Here is a 17846-nt window from a genome sequence, read left to right as displayed (position 1 = left end):
CTTTTCACAAAAATGGGACACACAGAGGGTTTGGAAGGCCTGCAAAGTCTCCTAGGGGCTGAGGAGGGCAAAAACACGATGCATGGGAGGTTTGGGAAGCAAAAAATGGGACCATTTTTCAGAAAAATGGGGGTGTTTTTGCCCAGCCCTCAGGAGCACTTTGCAAGCATCCCAAACCCTCTGTGCACCCCATTTTTGCAAAAAATAGATGAAAAAATGGACTTGTTTTGGGCCTCCCAGACCCCCCCAGGAGTGCCATATTTGCTCCCCCCAGCCCCCCCAGAAGCACTTTGCAGGCTTCCCAAACTCTTTGTGTGTCCTGTTTTTACAAAAAATGGACAAAAAATGGTCCCATTCTTGGCCTCCCAAACCCCCCAAGAGTGCTGTTTTCCCTGTCCCCAGCCCCCAGGGGCACTCTGCAGGTCCCCCAAACCCCCTTCATGCCCCGTTTTTGTGAAGAGGCTGGGGAGGGCAAAATCTTTTTTTTTCTTGTTTACTTCTTTGTAACATCGGTGCGTCTTATACTCGGATGCATGTTATAGTCCAAAAAATATGGTACCCAAACTTCAACATGCCTACTTAAATGTATAATATATGGAATAAAACATCTGTTGCTTGTTACTATTTTAATCAGTGTCTATGGGGTTTACTTCCTTTGGTGTAGATAAAAAAATGTAAAGCAGACTCTAACTATTTTTCAGAATCTTTTATATGCACTTTAACAAAAGTATAGCCTGCTAATTATAAATATTTAACATACAGAATGTTTTTGATTGAATTTGCATAGCTTGAGGTCTGCTACCTGTGTTACATCATAAAAAATATCAGAAAGTAATTAGCTAAGTAGTTAGCACTGTCCTAATGCCTGTATCAAGAACACATGCCACTGGTAGGGTTGGTTTTTTTTTTAATAAGCCTCAAAGAAGTAGTTGTAAGACTTTTTCTTGTCCTGAAACTATTGTTGAACTCAACAGAGATAATTATCAACTTCAATTTATTTGGGGGGAATAAAGCATTGACAAGATGGTGGTTTTCTTAGATAAAAAACATGTTGTGTAATCATTTTAATCTGACTTGTGTCCTAAAATGTTCTAAGTTGTGTTGATCAATTTTTACAGCCCAAAATTAAACAATATATGAGATTTATTCAACCCATCAGCCTTTTTACTTCCATATATTATCACCAGAAGAATGTTACACTTCATACTACTGGACAAATTATGCTAATGAAGCCTGACTTTGTCTCTAAGAATCCAAATAAACCTGTAAGTGTCCTAAAACAACTTTAGCTGTCACTAAGGATTAGAAGAACTTAACACATTGAGTTGGATGGAGATACTTCCAGTTAAATGGAAGGATATCCATTGGAATATTTAATGTCAATTGCTATTGGAATGGTTGTACTACTTCTTGCAGCTCTTAAAACTGTATTTCTTTAATTGATCTGAAGCCTGCAAATAGATGTGGAAATAAAAGCATTCAGAAAATCCAGTTGGCTTACATGGACACATTGGCACTGGATAGTTAGAATTCACATGATTCACTTATCAAATGATTTTTCAAAAATCAAATCCTATTCTTCATGCTGAAGTGTAAAATAAAGAGGGTTTAAAAGAGCATCACTGAATGAAGACATATAAATAACAACTGCAAAATATGGCAAATGTCAATTTTTGTTCTTAATTTTATTTTGGTAAAACTTTCATTTAGGAAGAAAGAAAGAAAGAAGGAAGGAAGGAAGGAAAGAAAGAAAGAAAGAAAGAAATAAAGAAAAGAAAAGAAAATGGCCTGAAAACACAGGAACAAAAAACATTCAACTTACCTGAATAGTAGGTGTGGACCGATTTTTTCGTGTTGTAGTAGTGGCCATAGTAGTGGTAGTTTCCATGACGGTGGTGGACATCTCTGGTGGCATAGAGGTTGTGGGAGCTGTCCCCAGAATAGATGGCACTTCACCAACCAGCCGAACACTTCCATTGATTTTGATGTTGGGGTTGTTTTCTGCTGCCATATTCAATACTTTCAAGCCATTGTAATAGAGACCGGAAAGCTGACCTTGGAAGAGACGCCCTCTATCTTTTCCTCCAATGGCTATTTGAGCCTGGGTGTTGAAGATGGTTAACTGTCGTCCTAAGTGAAGGGGGGGTGAACATTGTTATTGCCAGGAAAATTCTTCCCCCGTTTTAAAAACCAAAATGTTTTATGTTATATCCTGGTTGAATGGGTGGAAGATCAGAGCGAGTTTTCTGACATTGGTGGTGATGGCAATTGTGATGGCTGAGTGACTGGAATGCAATACTACAAAAAAATTGTCTCATTGTGTTACAAATTAGGATAAACCAGATCAAACAAATAACAATAGACCCAGATTTTCTTGGATTTATTCTCATACATGTAAACATATTTAGCAGAAGCCAGGATTCCAAATTTCACCCAAATGATGAACTCAATCCAGTTTTAAGATCAAGCATTCTGCAGGTTTTTTTTCCTGAGAATCTGAGAGAGTTCAGTTCAATGAAACCACTCTGATTTTTGCATATGATGGAATTGAAGAATATTGGATCCTTGCATGGACTGAACAAAGGTTGAATCCTGTCTTATGACTTGGAAAAAGATATAGCATTAAAAGATGGATAAATGTGTGTTTCATGACTCCTTAAAACATAAAACAACTATACCTCTGAATGAGGATATAATCTGCATTTAAATAAAGTGCAGCTTTAAGACAATATTGGATTATCATTTCTGTTGAAGAAAACAAAATATATCTAAAAATAAAATTAGTAGAGACAAACAATTGTATTCCTCGGGTACCACACTTTCAAAGTAAAACTCAATGCAGTCATTTCTACCTCACACTGAAGTTATGGAAATCAGACCCAGTACCCCTTTGCTGCAGAAAATCAAATCCGAGCGAGAAGGATTCTTATAGCCTTAGCCTTCTCTTTAAAGTATCAGTTTCTAAACACAGGCTGATCTTTGAAAAGTAGCTTATGCTTTGACTAGTAAGCAATTTTATTGGAGGGACATTTTGAGTAGAGAGAATATAGTGAACCTGAGCTCTGCTAGGATCTCTGAATGGTCAGCAGGTTCTACAATATCCATCCACCATTTTTTCCAAGGATTGTTTTTCCTTCACCAGTACTAATCATATGTCAGAAACCCAAATTTCATTGTACAGAATCATCATAGTGAATCTTCTCTAAGATTTCAGAAATGAATTTCCCAATTCCTTAAAGGAAAGCAGGAGGAATTCAATTCTAGTCAGAATGGAGTCCAGAAATAATTGCCAATTCTTCATTCTACATAGAAATCAAGGATGTATTCATCCCATTAATTCAAAAAGAAAAGACAATTCAAACTTTGACAGAACTTTTCTCTTTCTCTTGTTCTTTCCTCATCATTTCTGGAAAATTAACAGAAATGTTCAAGAATTACATTCCTTCTACATATGATTTCTTTGCTTTCAGCTTTCCAAATGACAGCTATAAATTTTATATGATGAATCCAATATGTAAGCTTGTCTGGATTTAATATTTATTCATGTATTTTAGAGTGTATTAAATGTAAATGTCCATTGAATAAAGAACCATACTAGCCACATTTCAGAAAATAAAGTGGAATTAGTATTATTTTGTTCAGTCCACTTCTCCCAACATTTACACACACATGTCCATTCCCTCCCTCCTCCCTTCCACACTCACCACTTTCTTTCTCTGTTCTTTCCTGATAAATGCCAAATTCTACTGTGTCATAAAATAGAATCTAAACCCAATTACTGATTCCCTGTGATTAAAGTAGATCAGAATAGGAGGGGGAGCTCACCAATTTTGGTCGTCGTGGCAGGTCTTGAAGTCAAGTGGTGATGCGGTGTTGCATCATCTAATGGTGACGGGATGGGTCATGGGGAAGAGAATTGGGACAAGAGAAGAAATGTATCTGAAAGGAATTCCTATTCCCAAGGAGGATCCTAGCTAACCAAGCAAAGTAGATGTTTATGGGAAATGCTGAGAGGAGGAAGCATTTTGAGGAAGCAGAATGCACATCTTCATGTGCTCTCCACTACCGTAACAAGAAACAGATCTTCATTAAGCAAAGATGGACTAGTGTACAAATGTAAAAACAGCAAATTAAAAGAAGAAGAAAAATGAAAGGATTGATATACTTTGTCCTTGGAAAGCAATTAAATCACAATTTTTGAAATCTCTTCTATTATCTCTTTCCTCTCGTGCCCTTTTATCCTTATCATATGGATTTGTTGCATGTAGCTTGGGAGTGGCATGTTGCATTAAACTGTTGTGTGAGAGAATAGTAAATCTGGCTAGGCTCAATTTTTTAAAAAATAAAAAAAATTGCTATAGTGATAATCTCATAGACATTTTTAGGTCATAAAAATTATTGTAATGATAAGACTATGTTCATTCCAAACACTTTCAAGTAATGACATGATAGTATCAGCTATCACATGGAAAATTATGATGGGCTCATTAAATTTGGACATACAATTCTATTCACAGGATTTTTTTTCCCCAGAGATACTATAACATTAACTGCATTTTTCTTTTCATTCTCATGCAGTGCTATCAGCTGGAAAATGACACTTGATACTTTATCAGTCTCTGCCTTTTCCATAGGGGGAAATGTATAGGCTATTCAACTGCCACAAAATTACACCTGAATTAGGACTTCTGCTCAAAACTTACCCATATTTGAATGGGTATGTTTCTGAGAGGAATTAATCTGTTCCCCCGAGGAGGTCAAAATATAGAGAGTGGGGGAAATGTCCTAGCTTGAAAAACTATAATAACACTTAAGTAATTCAGATTTGCAGTTTGAAATGGCTCAACCAGCCTTGATATTCTGAAAAACCTCTTCTCTCAATTTCTTTGGCTTTACACAATACAGAACAGAGCCACTCTTATTAAAAAAAAAAATCTTCCCCTTGTGCTCTATCCCTTTCTTGGCATCCAGAAACAAAAGTTGCCGAGAGGCAATGATATTTCAAAACTTATGACCAGATTCTATGATCAACAGCCAGAAAATAGCATTTTAAAAAGTGACTTCTAGAAACTGGAAAGTTATGTACATAAATTTACTCTAATTTCCCTCCCTAACTATTGACCAAAGACTGCCATGAGACCCAACTGGTATTCTGATAATGACATCCTTCATGTCTAATAACACAAAACAAAATTAGTGGATTCCACTAAAATGTACTTTTAGTTTCTTTAACAATCCAAGGAGAACCAAAGACAAAAATACTACCATGCCCACCCTTTGGAGAGCACCAAAAGATGGGTAGAGTATAATTGTAATATAGTATTTAGAGAAGAAATTGCACTTGTTGAATGTACCATGGAAGACTTATCATTCATGAAATATATTTTCGGGCTGTTCCATACTTAAGGGAGATATGTGATTTGTAAAAAAAAAAAAACAGGTACACCTGTTGGAAACACTTTCAGATAGTTGTATTTTTTCTTGGAATTGTGCAGCTGCCCTTTGTATCTGCCACACAATCCTAGGAACAGATGCATTTGATTTAAGGAGTTTCCAACAAATCCTACATGCAAATCCAACATATTCTGAGTCACATTTCTTCCTTTGAAGAACTATAAATACTTCTCAGAGTATCAGAAGTGAGCAATTTTTAAATGGAAAGAATTATGGAATGTCTTTGGAAATTGAAAGAGATATGTTAGGCCATTGAGTCCAATCCTTGCTTAATTGATCCATGACAACTATTTTGACTTTGAACATATCATGTGAGAGAGACCATCATCTTCCTAGTTAATGCTTCACCTTTCAAAGAACCTTGCCTAGTTTGTTTTGAGATAAAATTGAACGTGTCAAGGACAGATTTTGCATCTTACTTTCCTTAATTAATTTCTTCTATTTTTAGTTGGTAGACACCCTTAGTATCAACCACTGCCTTTGACAATACTTAGGTTATCTAGAAAACTCAGAGCTAACCCCAGATTTAGTACATTCTCTCTCACGGATCTTTGGAACAGTATCCCCGGAGTTTATGATTACTGCTCTCAAAAGGTTCTAGAAGTTTCTTACACCTAGCTCTGTTTCCAGGCCTGGGGTTACAGTACTTGTGGAGCCCATAACATTTTTGCATATTTTATTTATTTGGCTCTGTCCTAATGATTATGACTATGTACTTTAAATAGTTTTAAGACACCCAGAGCCTGTTTGGAGTAATACAGCTGCAAAATCCAATAAATTAATTTAATAACTGTTGGAATTAGTCTTCAGTTAACTTCCATCTTAGGTATTTCAATCTTAGGTATTTCAGTCATGCTATGTTCATTAAATTACTTCATAGATCTACTCTGTATAAAACCAAACCAAATTTGCATTTAATCTCTTTGCTGTTCGTTTATGGCTGATGTTGCATGTAAAAACCCAATCTAGTTCAAAACCATTATGAATGGGCAAGAGAGGTTTAAATATTTACTTCACTGTTGCTTTCCAAAATTTGTGTCCTCCAATAGGAGTTTAAAAAGGCTGTGAAACTCCATTGGTGCTAGTGTGTGAGGGAGAGCAACTGAACATGTGTAAGCAAATGAGAAAGCTTTATTTGATTTGTTTTAGAAATATAACCATGCATATTGTTCCAACATCCTAGATGCAATTACCTGAAACAGATGACCTAATTTTTTAAAAAAGAAAAAGAAAATGCATGTGTTTTCTTCTTGATGATTTTCTTCTTCTAGCATAGCTGACAAGGCAGGCAACACACAGCACAGCTACATTTTATAACAAAACACTGACATTAAAAGTGTGTGTTTGCTAAAAGGACAATCACAGGTCTCTGGAAAATCTGCTTTTAATTAAAACCACTTGTGTGAAATATTTTTACTTGATGATCAAGTGGAAAACAATGGGCAAAAAGAAAAAAAATGTATAGAGGAAAAATGCATAGCTGAAATGTCAGGTCAGACCTCTCTCTGTCTTTCCTAATGTGATAGATCTCATTCTTAGAAAATAAGAAAGTTAGTAAACAGTTTTGCACATATTCTCTATTTCAAAGGCACCACTGTAATACTGGGAGCTCATTGTGACTAAGAGAATGTAGAATGTGTAGTCAGTTAACTGTGGAAATTGGAACTCCATCACTAAGCAACAGGTTTTAAAGCTGTTTAAACTCATGTGACCTTGCTGACTTATGATGGCAGTTCTGGCAGTAGTTGTTAAATGCATTGTGTATGGTCATTAAATGAAACATCAAATGATTGCAACTTGTGATTTCCTCATTGACTTTATTTGCCAGAAGCTAGCAGTCAAGGTCGCAAATGCCAATCATGTGACTGCGGTTGCCAAGTGCCCAAATCGTGATCGTATGACTGTGGGGATGTTGCAACAGCTCAATTTCAAGGATGAATCTTAAGTCTCCTTGCTCAGTCCCCTTATAACATCAAACATAATTAAACAAGTGATTGATAAATAAGGACATGTTTAGCTGTACATGAGGTTCTCCTTATTCCGTTTGTGGGGTTTACATAAAATAAAAGCAGTGCTTGCCACTATTTCATCCTGGTTAGGTATAACTTGTAACCCTTAAAATCAATTTGATTTGGTTTTGAATTTAAAAATGTCCGTATAATCTGGTTCTCCTATTGACAAAAGAGTAAAGGAAATCTAAAAAAGAAAAAAAAGAAAAGTCTGGCCATCAGAATACCAATTGCACTACAGAATGTATGGATCTGGTTCGTAATGTTACATTTGGAAGTTAAAGCTACAAATCTGTCTAAAACTTGTCAAAAATCAGCAGCTGATGGATGAGGTAGTTTTGTGCCATTTGCTTCCAAATCAGCCATCAACTGCCAATTTATTCTAAGTTGGGTGATATACTGCATCTTGCCACAGACAACAACATGCATGCTGGAATATATTTATATTTATTTTCTAATTCTTATTTTTTCAGTCTGAAAATGAATGGCAGTATGTAACCCTCTCCCACACTTGGGTGCTGCTGTCAATATAATGAGCACTGAGCAGTCTTTAAATAACTACTTTATTGTTACCCAGAGTTGATAATGATTATTTGTCCTGGCTTCACTCATGAACCAGGAATGGGTAGCAGCAGATCTCTGCATCATTATACGTTGCATTTTAATGTTTCATATTCTACAAAGAAAAGGAAAACATGAAACAGCAAGCAAGTATTTCAGAATTTAGCATAGTTTTTTGGCTATATATGATGGCTACAGTAGCCCCAGTTCTCTCTTCACAGTTCAAAAGTTGGCACTTGTTTTCTATGTATCATCAAATGAAAACATGTGATTTATCCCTCTGTCTATTTCTCTCTCTCATTACTCACAGACAGATGATAGCAGTGGGCAGAAATACTACAATGCTAGTTGTGTAACTGTAGTATAAAGACTATGTCCTTGCCCTAATCTGACAACCTCTGGGTATGCTTGTCATGCAATAACCAGAATTTCCAGCTAGCATTTCCAGTGGTTATGGTACTTGGGAATTCTAGAATTACAATCCCCAACTACTCAGAAGATGGTAGAATGGAGAAGGCTTATGTATAATGAAAAGTTATGTATAATGGTAATAGTAATTCAAACACTGGATTGTTCTTAAACACTTGAAAGCCCAAATACATTGAATTTCCTTTTGTTTATCAGCTGTTATGCAGTTATAAATAGATAACTGCCAACAACACAAAAGAATTAAACTTAATTCTAATTTTTGATTTTATACAAATAAAATTTGTGAAGTTATTTGATTGATAGATCTTTATGCATGTTAATTAAATTGACCATATTCCTATGTAAATGTTCATACAAATAATACTTTGGTGAATTAATAGATTTTTTGGATAAAAATTTACAGGAACAATCCATTTAAATTGTAAATTCTTGATAAATATCATTTTGTTCTCTTCCCTTCTTTCTTTCCTATAATGGAGAAACAGCTTTCACACTCCTTGCAAACACACTTTTAATTCCACCCCCACAATTCAATCACTTTAAAAAAAAAACCACTTAAGAATTTCATTATATACTTAAGTGCCATTAATTTTGCTGGGATTCAAGGACACCCAACTTTCTTGGCATGGCATCCATTGTGTTAATTGTAAATTATTCTACTATGGGTGCATTACGTCTGGCAGATAGCTACTCTCAGTGCTCTCTTTTTGACAGAGCAATCCATCCATCTTGGCAGCCATCAATTTATCATGTTCCATTTTGATAGCTATCTATCCTCTCACTCATCATCTTTACGAGGTTGTCTGACATAAGACTTTCTTGATGTATTAAGAAATAAATGAATGATTGCATGGGTTGGCAAAGTGTAGATGAGTGAATAAATGACAGGCTGGTAACGGTATGGTTTCCCCCCACTCTATAGTTTATCACATGTCCAAATAACATCGAATCAAAATACCATGTTTTTAAAAATCTGATATTATAGAAAATGATAGTATATCCCATTCTATGATAAGCTAGATAGTAGGGCTGTCATGTTCCAAAAAACAATTTGGAAGGAATATGCTTTGGACTTTACCCAAGCATGCAACCTCTCTGCTTATATGGCATTTATTTTTTCAGCCTTTTGTATGAACTTGAAAAATTATGAGGGAGCTTTAATGAATGGAATTAAAAAGTCCATCCTTAATGTAATGCTTACGTAATGCTTAAAAGAGATGTATAATTGCCTTGGTGCTGTGCTTATTTTTGCATAAAGTCAAAGCAGATCTTTGGAATCATTTTTTAAAGTATGTACAGCCCTACTAAATAGTACAACATGGATTTAGGATGCTCCGTGTCAAGGCCTACCTCACCCCACTGCTCCCTAAAAATGTTTGAGATCTCAGTGGTTTTCTTTAGATTGTGCTTGTCTTAAGTGATTGTCTTTTAACAAAGCAACATCATCAAATTGTGTTCATCGTCATCACCACCATCACCACTGACAATGGCAAAAACATCAATTTCAGAACTCTTAAGACAGTAGACATGTAAATATCTTTCAGCATGCTCATCTCAGGCTTAGGAAATAAAGAAACAAAAGAGCAAACAAAAAAGTGAAACTTAGAGAGAGGAGAAAAAAACTACAAAACAACAGCAGGTTTTCAGGCAAATGAGCTTCATCACAGCATTGGGCATGCACCAGTTTAACAAAAGCAAGGGCACTGTTGTTAAAGGGACTTTATCCTTTTGAGATTAGCAAAAGAAAGTTATCCACTTTTTAGACCAGGAGTCAAACTTGATTTCATTGAGGGCCGCATCAGGGTTGTGTCTGATCTTGGGGGCCAGGGTGGGCATGGCCAACTTGATGCTACTTGTGTCTGGAGTGCCTGTAGTGGCCTGGGCGCTCTGCCAGTGAAAAGAGGCTCCCAATCTCCATTTTCAGCTGGGATGGCCTCCTGCAACTCTCTGCCAGAGAAAATGCAGCTTTGGAGGGACGCATGCGAGTTCCATTTTCACTGGCAAAAGGTTTCAGGAGGCTGTCCCAGCAGAAAACGGAGATTGGAAGCCCATTTTTGCGGGCAGAGGCACTAGAGGCCAATCCTTCGCTGTTCACAGGGCGGCCCTTTGGGCCAGATCTAAGATCTGTCTTGAGTTTGACACCCCTGTTTTAGACTAAATATGTCTACATTTTAAAAATCTGTTCTCATAGACACTAATCACATTCAGGGGTTTCAATCATTGTTTATTACTCTGCCACCTTAATTATCAAACATAGCACTAACAGAATGTTTTAGGTCAGTTGTATATCTAGTGACCCATCAAACTAAATCACAATTTAGCAACCACATCTGACTATTGACTTTGGAGTTTATTACCTCCCTGGTTAAAGTGTTTGGCTATAAACTTGGACACCATGAGTTCCCATCCAGTTAGGTACAAAGCTAGCTGGGTAACCATGGGCCAGTCACTTTCTTTCAGCCCTAGGAAGGAGGCAATGGCAAACCATTTTTGAAAAACCTTGCCAAGAAATCAGCACAAACTTGCCCTTGCAGTCTCCAAGAATCAGACATGATTTAACAGAAGAAGAAAAAAATGCACTTCACACTTTTTGCAGGCTCTAATATAGGACAGCCTTGTTTTCCGCTTAGGACTGAAAGTAGAATTTGTAATTATGCTCTAATCTAAACGTCTCATCCAGGCCCTACTACTGGTATGTTTTTGTATTGTTTTTCTTAACCAGCAATACCATTCGTGTTTGGGAATCTATCCACAATTTATAATTTCCTAAAATAGGAAAAATTGGTTTAGGGACACTATCTGAACTGGTTGAATTACATTCCTAATGATTCAGTCTATTTCTCTTTATTTGTTTGGGTAAATTTCTTCAAACCCTTTATCCTCTGCCATGGTTCCTTTATTTTACTTTATTTTACTCTTATTTATACATTTAAAGGGCTACCCTTCCTTTAACACATTTTATCATCTTTCTCAAATTTAGAGAGAGGTGTGTGTGTGTGTTGTTATTATTATTTGTAGGCAACCATTAAAAAGGTTACCTTAGTAATGGGGAAATAAATAACATGTTTACTCAATGTATGCTCTTGAAATAAAAAACAAAATTGGAATTCAAAACCAATTCTGAAAACTCCAATTTGGTTGTCACCTGATTCTTTTTCCCCAGAAGAGACACTTTAAACAGGTAAGCAAAAATTGGTCCAGGATTTCCTGAATTATAAAACTGGACTGATATGTTTTATTTTATATCATATCCAAGCTGTAGGAAAAGAATCAGCTTTGTAACACAGCTTGTGTTATTTAAACATTTTTTTTGTATTCAAAAGAGTTAGATTCAAAAAGGTTGATGACAGTAATTATGTGCATTATGAAATATGTGAAGTTTATCTTCTAACTAGAAGGTCTCCAAACTTGGCAGCTTTAAGACTTGTGGACTTTAACTCCCAGAATTCCTCAGCCAGCCATGCTGGCAGAGGAATCCTTGAAGTTGAATTCTACAAGCTTAGAGACTGCTCTTCAACTGATTGGTACGGATGTGGAGGTCATTTCTCAAGGCTTGGTAAAACTTCAGGGACAAATTTCAATATGCTACACTATAAACAAATGTATATAGAGGGAAAAATATTTTTGTACAAAAATTTATCTATTGATAGACTCTATTGGCTGAGTTCGTTATAATTTAACTGAAATGAGATAGTTAACTTCCCCTAGAATACTCTTATTGTAAACCAGGGGTGTCAAACTTGCGACAATATGTTGTCCTCATGTGACTTATTGCAACTCCCCCCCCCTTCGCTAAACCAGGGATTGGCATGGCCAGTGTATGACACATCCAGCCCATGGCCCGTGAGTTCGACACCCAGTTGTAAACTCAGTGTTTATTTCAATAAGGTTTGAACTATATCCCATGAGCAATATTTGCAATCAACTTTCAATGGAAAGTGGTTAAGCAGTTGTAGAATTCTCATTAAACCATTGCAATATATTTTGAGCATATTTGAGTTGCTTCTTCTAAGGACTATATATTACTTTGGGAAATCAATGGATTGGTGAACTATTAAACAAAAAAGAAGCATGCTTGTCCTACATTTCTAAGTTTCAATATAGAATGTCCACATAGAATATGGTATTGCATATATATGTATATGTTTTGCAGATGGATTCATCTTTGTATTTAGATTAAGGTATGCATCAAAAGTCCACAAAACTTTATTCAGATTAAAATTCAGTTGAGTTTAATGAGACTTACCCTTAGGGTAAGTATAAGATATGTGTAGAGTGCAACCAAGGATGAGAATAGCTAGTCTTAAAATACAAATCAATTACCTGTGGCTATACTACTAGCATTCTCATTAATGTCCCAATAAAAATGTATCATCAGGTCTGTTCTGTTGATACAAATGGGAATGTTATTGCATCATGCAGCAAGATTCCATGGCATGATTTTCTATATTATATAGGCCAGTATTTCTCAACCTTGGCAACTTTAACATAGTTGGCCAGGGAATTCTGGGAATTGAAATCCATATATCTTACAGTTGTAAAATTGAAAAACACTAGTGTAAACAATATTGAAACAAGGTGTATTATGAAAAATACACAACATTTTTTCACTTTTCCCTAAGGAGCTTATATGAACATTTAAATGCTATCCCTTAGGATTCAGTGGTTGGAGTAATAAACACCCAAAACACATTAGCTTCATTAAAATGATGAGTGCAGACATAACTGTACCATTATTTAAAAGGGAGTGGGATATCTGAAAATAATGTTTGAACAGTTAGATTTCTAAACAGGTTTAAGACAACTTTGATGAGATACATAGATGTAGATTATATTATTTAAAAATAGTTCATGCAGTGGTTATGTAGCCATAATACATGTTGTTTCATTTTCCTTTTTGGTTTTTTAAAATGGTGTCTTAGCATTTGCTTCTTTCTTTGATTTTTTTAAATAGTAATCTTTGAATTTCGTCCCTTTAACTTGGTTTTAATAGCAATGTATTATAGCATGATTTATCAACATATGGCAGGTGGAGGTTGACACAAATTATAATGAAAATTAAAAGTCATTTATGCAGCAGGCGATTCCAGTTTAAAAAACATTTATTTGCAGGCTTTAAAAATGAGGGTTTAGAATCAAATGGATTTAAAATGAAAGTTTTAACAATGGTTACCTTTTTCCTGCAGCCATTCCTCTACGGGTCGGTTATATTTGAAGGGGATTTTCTGTTTTACCAATTGGAACGCAGTATCAGTGTTTCCTTTAAAGTTTAAAAAACAGCTTAAAAACAATCTGAAAAGTCAATGAAATTGTTAAAAAAATAAAAGATTCTAAGTTACTTTGATTTATTCATTTAGTTATGAAGGAATTTAAACAAACATGAAGATATGTAGTTAGATTTCTTTTAAAATGGTAGAGAATAACACTCTCATTTCTTGGAATTCTAGAAGAACATTTCCATGTTTCAAGCATTTCTGTTATGAAGAGTAGGTTTAGCATGGTAATCCTTTCCATTAAAACATATCAATTTTAGGAATCATGCTGTCTCACTTTTCTACACCTCCATATGCTTTTTCAAGATCTAAATAGGAATATGGAATTATGAGAATGCCTGATCCATGCCCTCTTCTTGAATTCATAGAAAATGTTTCACAGATCTAAGGTAAGATACAGAATCATGGGGTTGGATGAACCTGGAGATCTTTGAGTCTAATCTCCCACCCAATGTGGAAATCTTAGTACTTTCTAAACAAATGTTTAGGCAAATTTTGAGTTCCTTCTGTAAGATCCTCATCAGTAATTCTTGTCCTACACTCAGGCACCATGGGTAATAAATCCACATTCTCTTTGTTTTGACAGACCTTCAAATATTGGAAGACATAATACCTCCCTTTAGCTTTATCTTCAGTAGGGGAAACATTCCCCATTCCTTTAACTGTTCTTCATAGGATTAGCCTGCACTTCACTATCTTGCAACATTCTTTTTCTATTGAAATGCAAGATTGCACCAGTTCTTTTGGCAACTGAAGAAAACTGCTGACTCATATTCAGCTATGATCTGCTAGGATGTCCAGTCCCCCCCCCCACACCTACTACTGAATCAGGTATTGCCTATCCTGACCTCAATAATTGTTTTCTTTTTCCAGATAAGTGTACAAGCCTACATTTATCACTGTTAAGCTGCATATTTTTGGATATGGTCCTATATTAACATCTATCAAGATCTTTCCAAATTCTGTGCCTATTTTCTCTGGTTGAAATTTCCTCTCACCCACTGCCTTCCTCCAAACCTTAGGTTTACCTGAAAATCAGAAAAAGCATTCTTACTATCTTCTTATCTAAGTCACGCCATTCCCTTGGTCTACTAGTCACTTTGTAAAATAGTACAATTTGTCTAACACTGTCTATTTTTAACAACTCCTTGCTATCTTTTACTAAGCACTTGTTCCTTTCTAAATATTTGCAAATCCACTGCTTGATTATCTTCTCAGGTATTAATGTCAAATTGATTGGTCTGTAGTTTTCTGTTTCTTTTTACTGTTTTCCATTTTTTAAAGACTAAAATAACATAGGTTCTTCTTCAGTTTTCTGGCACTTTCCATGTACCACATCAAAGATTACAATAAAAATATATGCTTTGTAACAGACATCTTCAACCTGATGCCTTTCTGAAATGTTGGAAATAAATGAATTGATATTGTAACCTCCAGAACCTCAGCATGAATATTAAAATCTCAAGATTAAATAGGGTTATCATTCTCAGAATGGATTGGTACTCCAATGGATCTAGTGAGTTATACCTTTGATGAAAAGTAAGATACACCTATATAGTTTCCAGCTTCCCATCGCAAACATTATAGCTAAGAAACAAAACCTTCATTTTGCTGGGTGCAGATCTCTAGAATAATGACTATCTAGAAAACACTATATCAATGTTTAATGTTTTGTTTTTACATGTCTGTGTGGTGAAAAATAATATGATACGTACTGCATTTATAATTTTATAGCAGGGTACATTAAATTAGAAGAGGTAGCAGAGATGTTAAAGTGATGTGACTTATTTTTTTCCCTATGCTTTCCTATATAAAATAGCTTCTCTTCAGAATACAGTATGGCTAGTTAAAGCTTTAGCTCTTCCAGAAACAAACAGGTCTCTATATCTCTCCTACCCCATCTTTAATTGATCATGTCCTCTACAGTTTAGCTTGAATGCTATATCTTTCCTTTAGAATTGTTTTGCCAAGACCAGGCACATGGAAGGTCAGCTAGGATGAATAGGCTGGTTCTATCTCACATAAATTTTGATCGCTATTAGGCAAGAAGTACAAACAGCACATACAACATTGCCCAGCATCTCTAGAAAGGAGAATAGATAGATATAAACCAAGGACAATATCTTAATTGAAATGTCCTTGGCAATTATTCAAATGTTTCAGGTTCATTTGAACTGCTGACAAGTTGTATCACTGAACCAACTCCAGGTGCTGTGTTATTTATATCCCCTATATTTTGTAATAGTATAAAACATGACAAACACTCTAGTTATTTTGAGCCTCAGTGTAGACCTAGCCAGGAAAAGTATTTTGCACTGGCTGCAACAATCTGGGGATTCTCTGTAGCTCCTTTTCATGAAGATGAAGGCCTCCCATTTGAGGAGACATGAAGTTCTGTCCTGTAATCCTTTATTGAACATTGTCATATCTTTTTATCGTCTTGCATGTAGATATTTTTCTATTTACTTTATGCTTTGCTGTCAAAGTCATTCTTTTTCTATGCTGTGCTAATGCATTCTTCAGCCTTTTCTCTTATTTTCCTGCTTCCGCATTCACCTTTGGCAAAACCAAAAGGTTTGGGAGTGCTAGTGAATCACTTGCTGACTATGAGCAAGCGATGTGATGCAGCATTTAAAAGGGATAATGAAAATCTGTGTTACATTAATAAAACTATTGGGTCTAGTTATCTAAGGTAGCAGTTCCAATTATACTCTGGCTTGTTAGACTGCACTTCAAACACAGCATCAAGTTCTGAATACTGAAAGTGACACAGAGACATTTTAGCAGGTTCAAAGGATTTCTACTCAGATAATAAGGGTTTTAGAAACTTCATCCTATGATAAATGGTTAAAGAAGTTGGACATACTGTATTTAGTCTGCAAAGGAGGAGACTATGGGGAGATATAATAGTTGTTTACAGATATCTAAAAGGACATCATGTGCATGACAGAGTGCTCCTGTTCTTTGTTGAATCCAAGGGCAGGACAAGAGCAGACTAGTTAAAATCAAAAGGAAGGAAGTTGGGGCTGAATATGAGGAAGGCTTTCCTGATGGTAAGAGCTGTCAAGCAAAAGAACACTGATTAGAACAGAGGTGAATCACCTCTTCCTGGAAGCTTTCATATTGATGCTGAAGGGTCATCTGTCAAGGGTGGTTTAGTATGAACAAGAGATTTGAGAATATAACCAATAAGAGCTCTTCTAGCTCATACATTCTATTATTCTATAAAGCAAAGAAGAAGATGGCTTCCCTCCCTGTTCAGAAGCCAATTGCTGCACCTAAACCTTTTTACTTCAGCACTTGAAATAGGACAATTTTCTCCACCACACTAAAGGCAGAAAATTAATTTAGGATTTACAAGGCAGTCCTTATGACACATCTGTTCTTTTTCATCTGTATCTTGTCATATTACTATATTCCAAAATGTCTACTACTTTGGATGGCTGTTTCATTCTGGCTAATAGTTAGGTTGGCCCTACAAATCCTAAGAGATATAGGTTCTGTTAACTATCTTAGAAATCAGTGATAAAAAACAAGCTATTAGAACATGAAAAAAGAAGGTCCTGAATGGAAAGAAATATAGCAGAATAGTGTACAATGTGCAATCCTATGAACATCACTTAAATTGAATTAAATTAAACTTTGTACAGCAAGCAATGTGTCTTCTTCAAACCCAGGAAATGAATTGCTAATCTCTACCATCTCTTTCAAAATTTTGATTTTAAATTTAAGTTTATATTTTTATTATGAAAATCATTTTATTTATACACAACAAGATACCATTAATGTTAGGGGGAAAACTGAAGGACTTCTGGAAATTCAGCAAAGTTTAAATTGTAACATTAGAATCTTTTCATATTCCTTTTTATTTATTTATTTTTCATTTGTCAACCATTCATAAAACTGTAAAAACATGTGCATGAGAATGTATTCATTTTTATATTTCACGGACAAGAATGAATTAAGGGACATGTTGCTTACAATTATACACAAGTAATATAAAGTGAAGAAAGGACTAAATTGATACCAATTACAAACATCAAATTCATTAAACTATACTGTTGTTAGGAAGCATTTTAAATTAAAATAACATAGACCTCATAAGGAACCAAAAATGCTT

The 17846-nt window shown here is 35.4% G+C and overlaps 1 protein-coding gene across 1 annotated transcript in view; it reads right to left on the bottom strand.

Moving 5' to 3' along the window:
- The window catches only part of LOC116506152 (neurexin-3-beta-like), a 503635-nt gene that overhangs the window by 121399 nt on the left and 364390 nt on the right, over positions 1-17846 (bottom strand). Inside the window, exons 6-7 of the mRNA XM_032213810.1 lie at positions 13627-13713; positions 1823-2130 (exon numbers count right to left, since the gene is read on the bottom strand). Of these exons, the coding sequence (XP_032069701.1) occupies positions 1823-2130; positions 13627-13713 (395 nt within the window). The remainder of the gene's footprint in view (positions 1-1822; positions 2131-13626; positions 13714-17846) is intronic.

This window comes from Thamnophis elegans, chromosome 1, assembly GCF_009769535.1.
Source record: "Thamnophis elegans isolate rThaEle1 chromosome 1, rThaEle1.pri, whole genome shotgun sequence".
Classification (NCBI taxonomy): Eukaryota; Metazoa; Chordata; class Lepidosauria; order Squamata; family Colubridae; genus Thamnophis; species Thamnophis elegans.
Note: the sequence above shows the minus strand (reverse complement) of the source record. Positions and strands in the feature narration are given on the sequence as shown.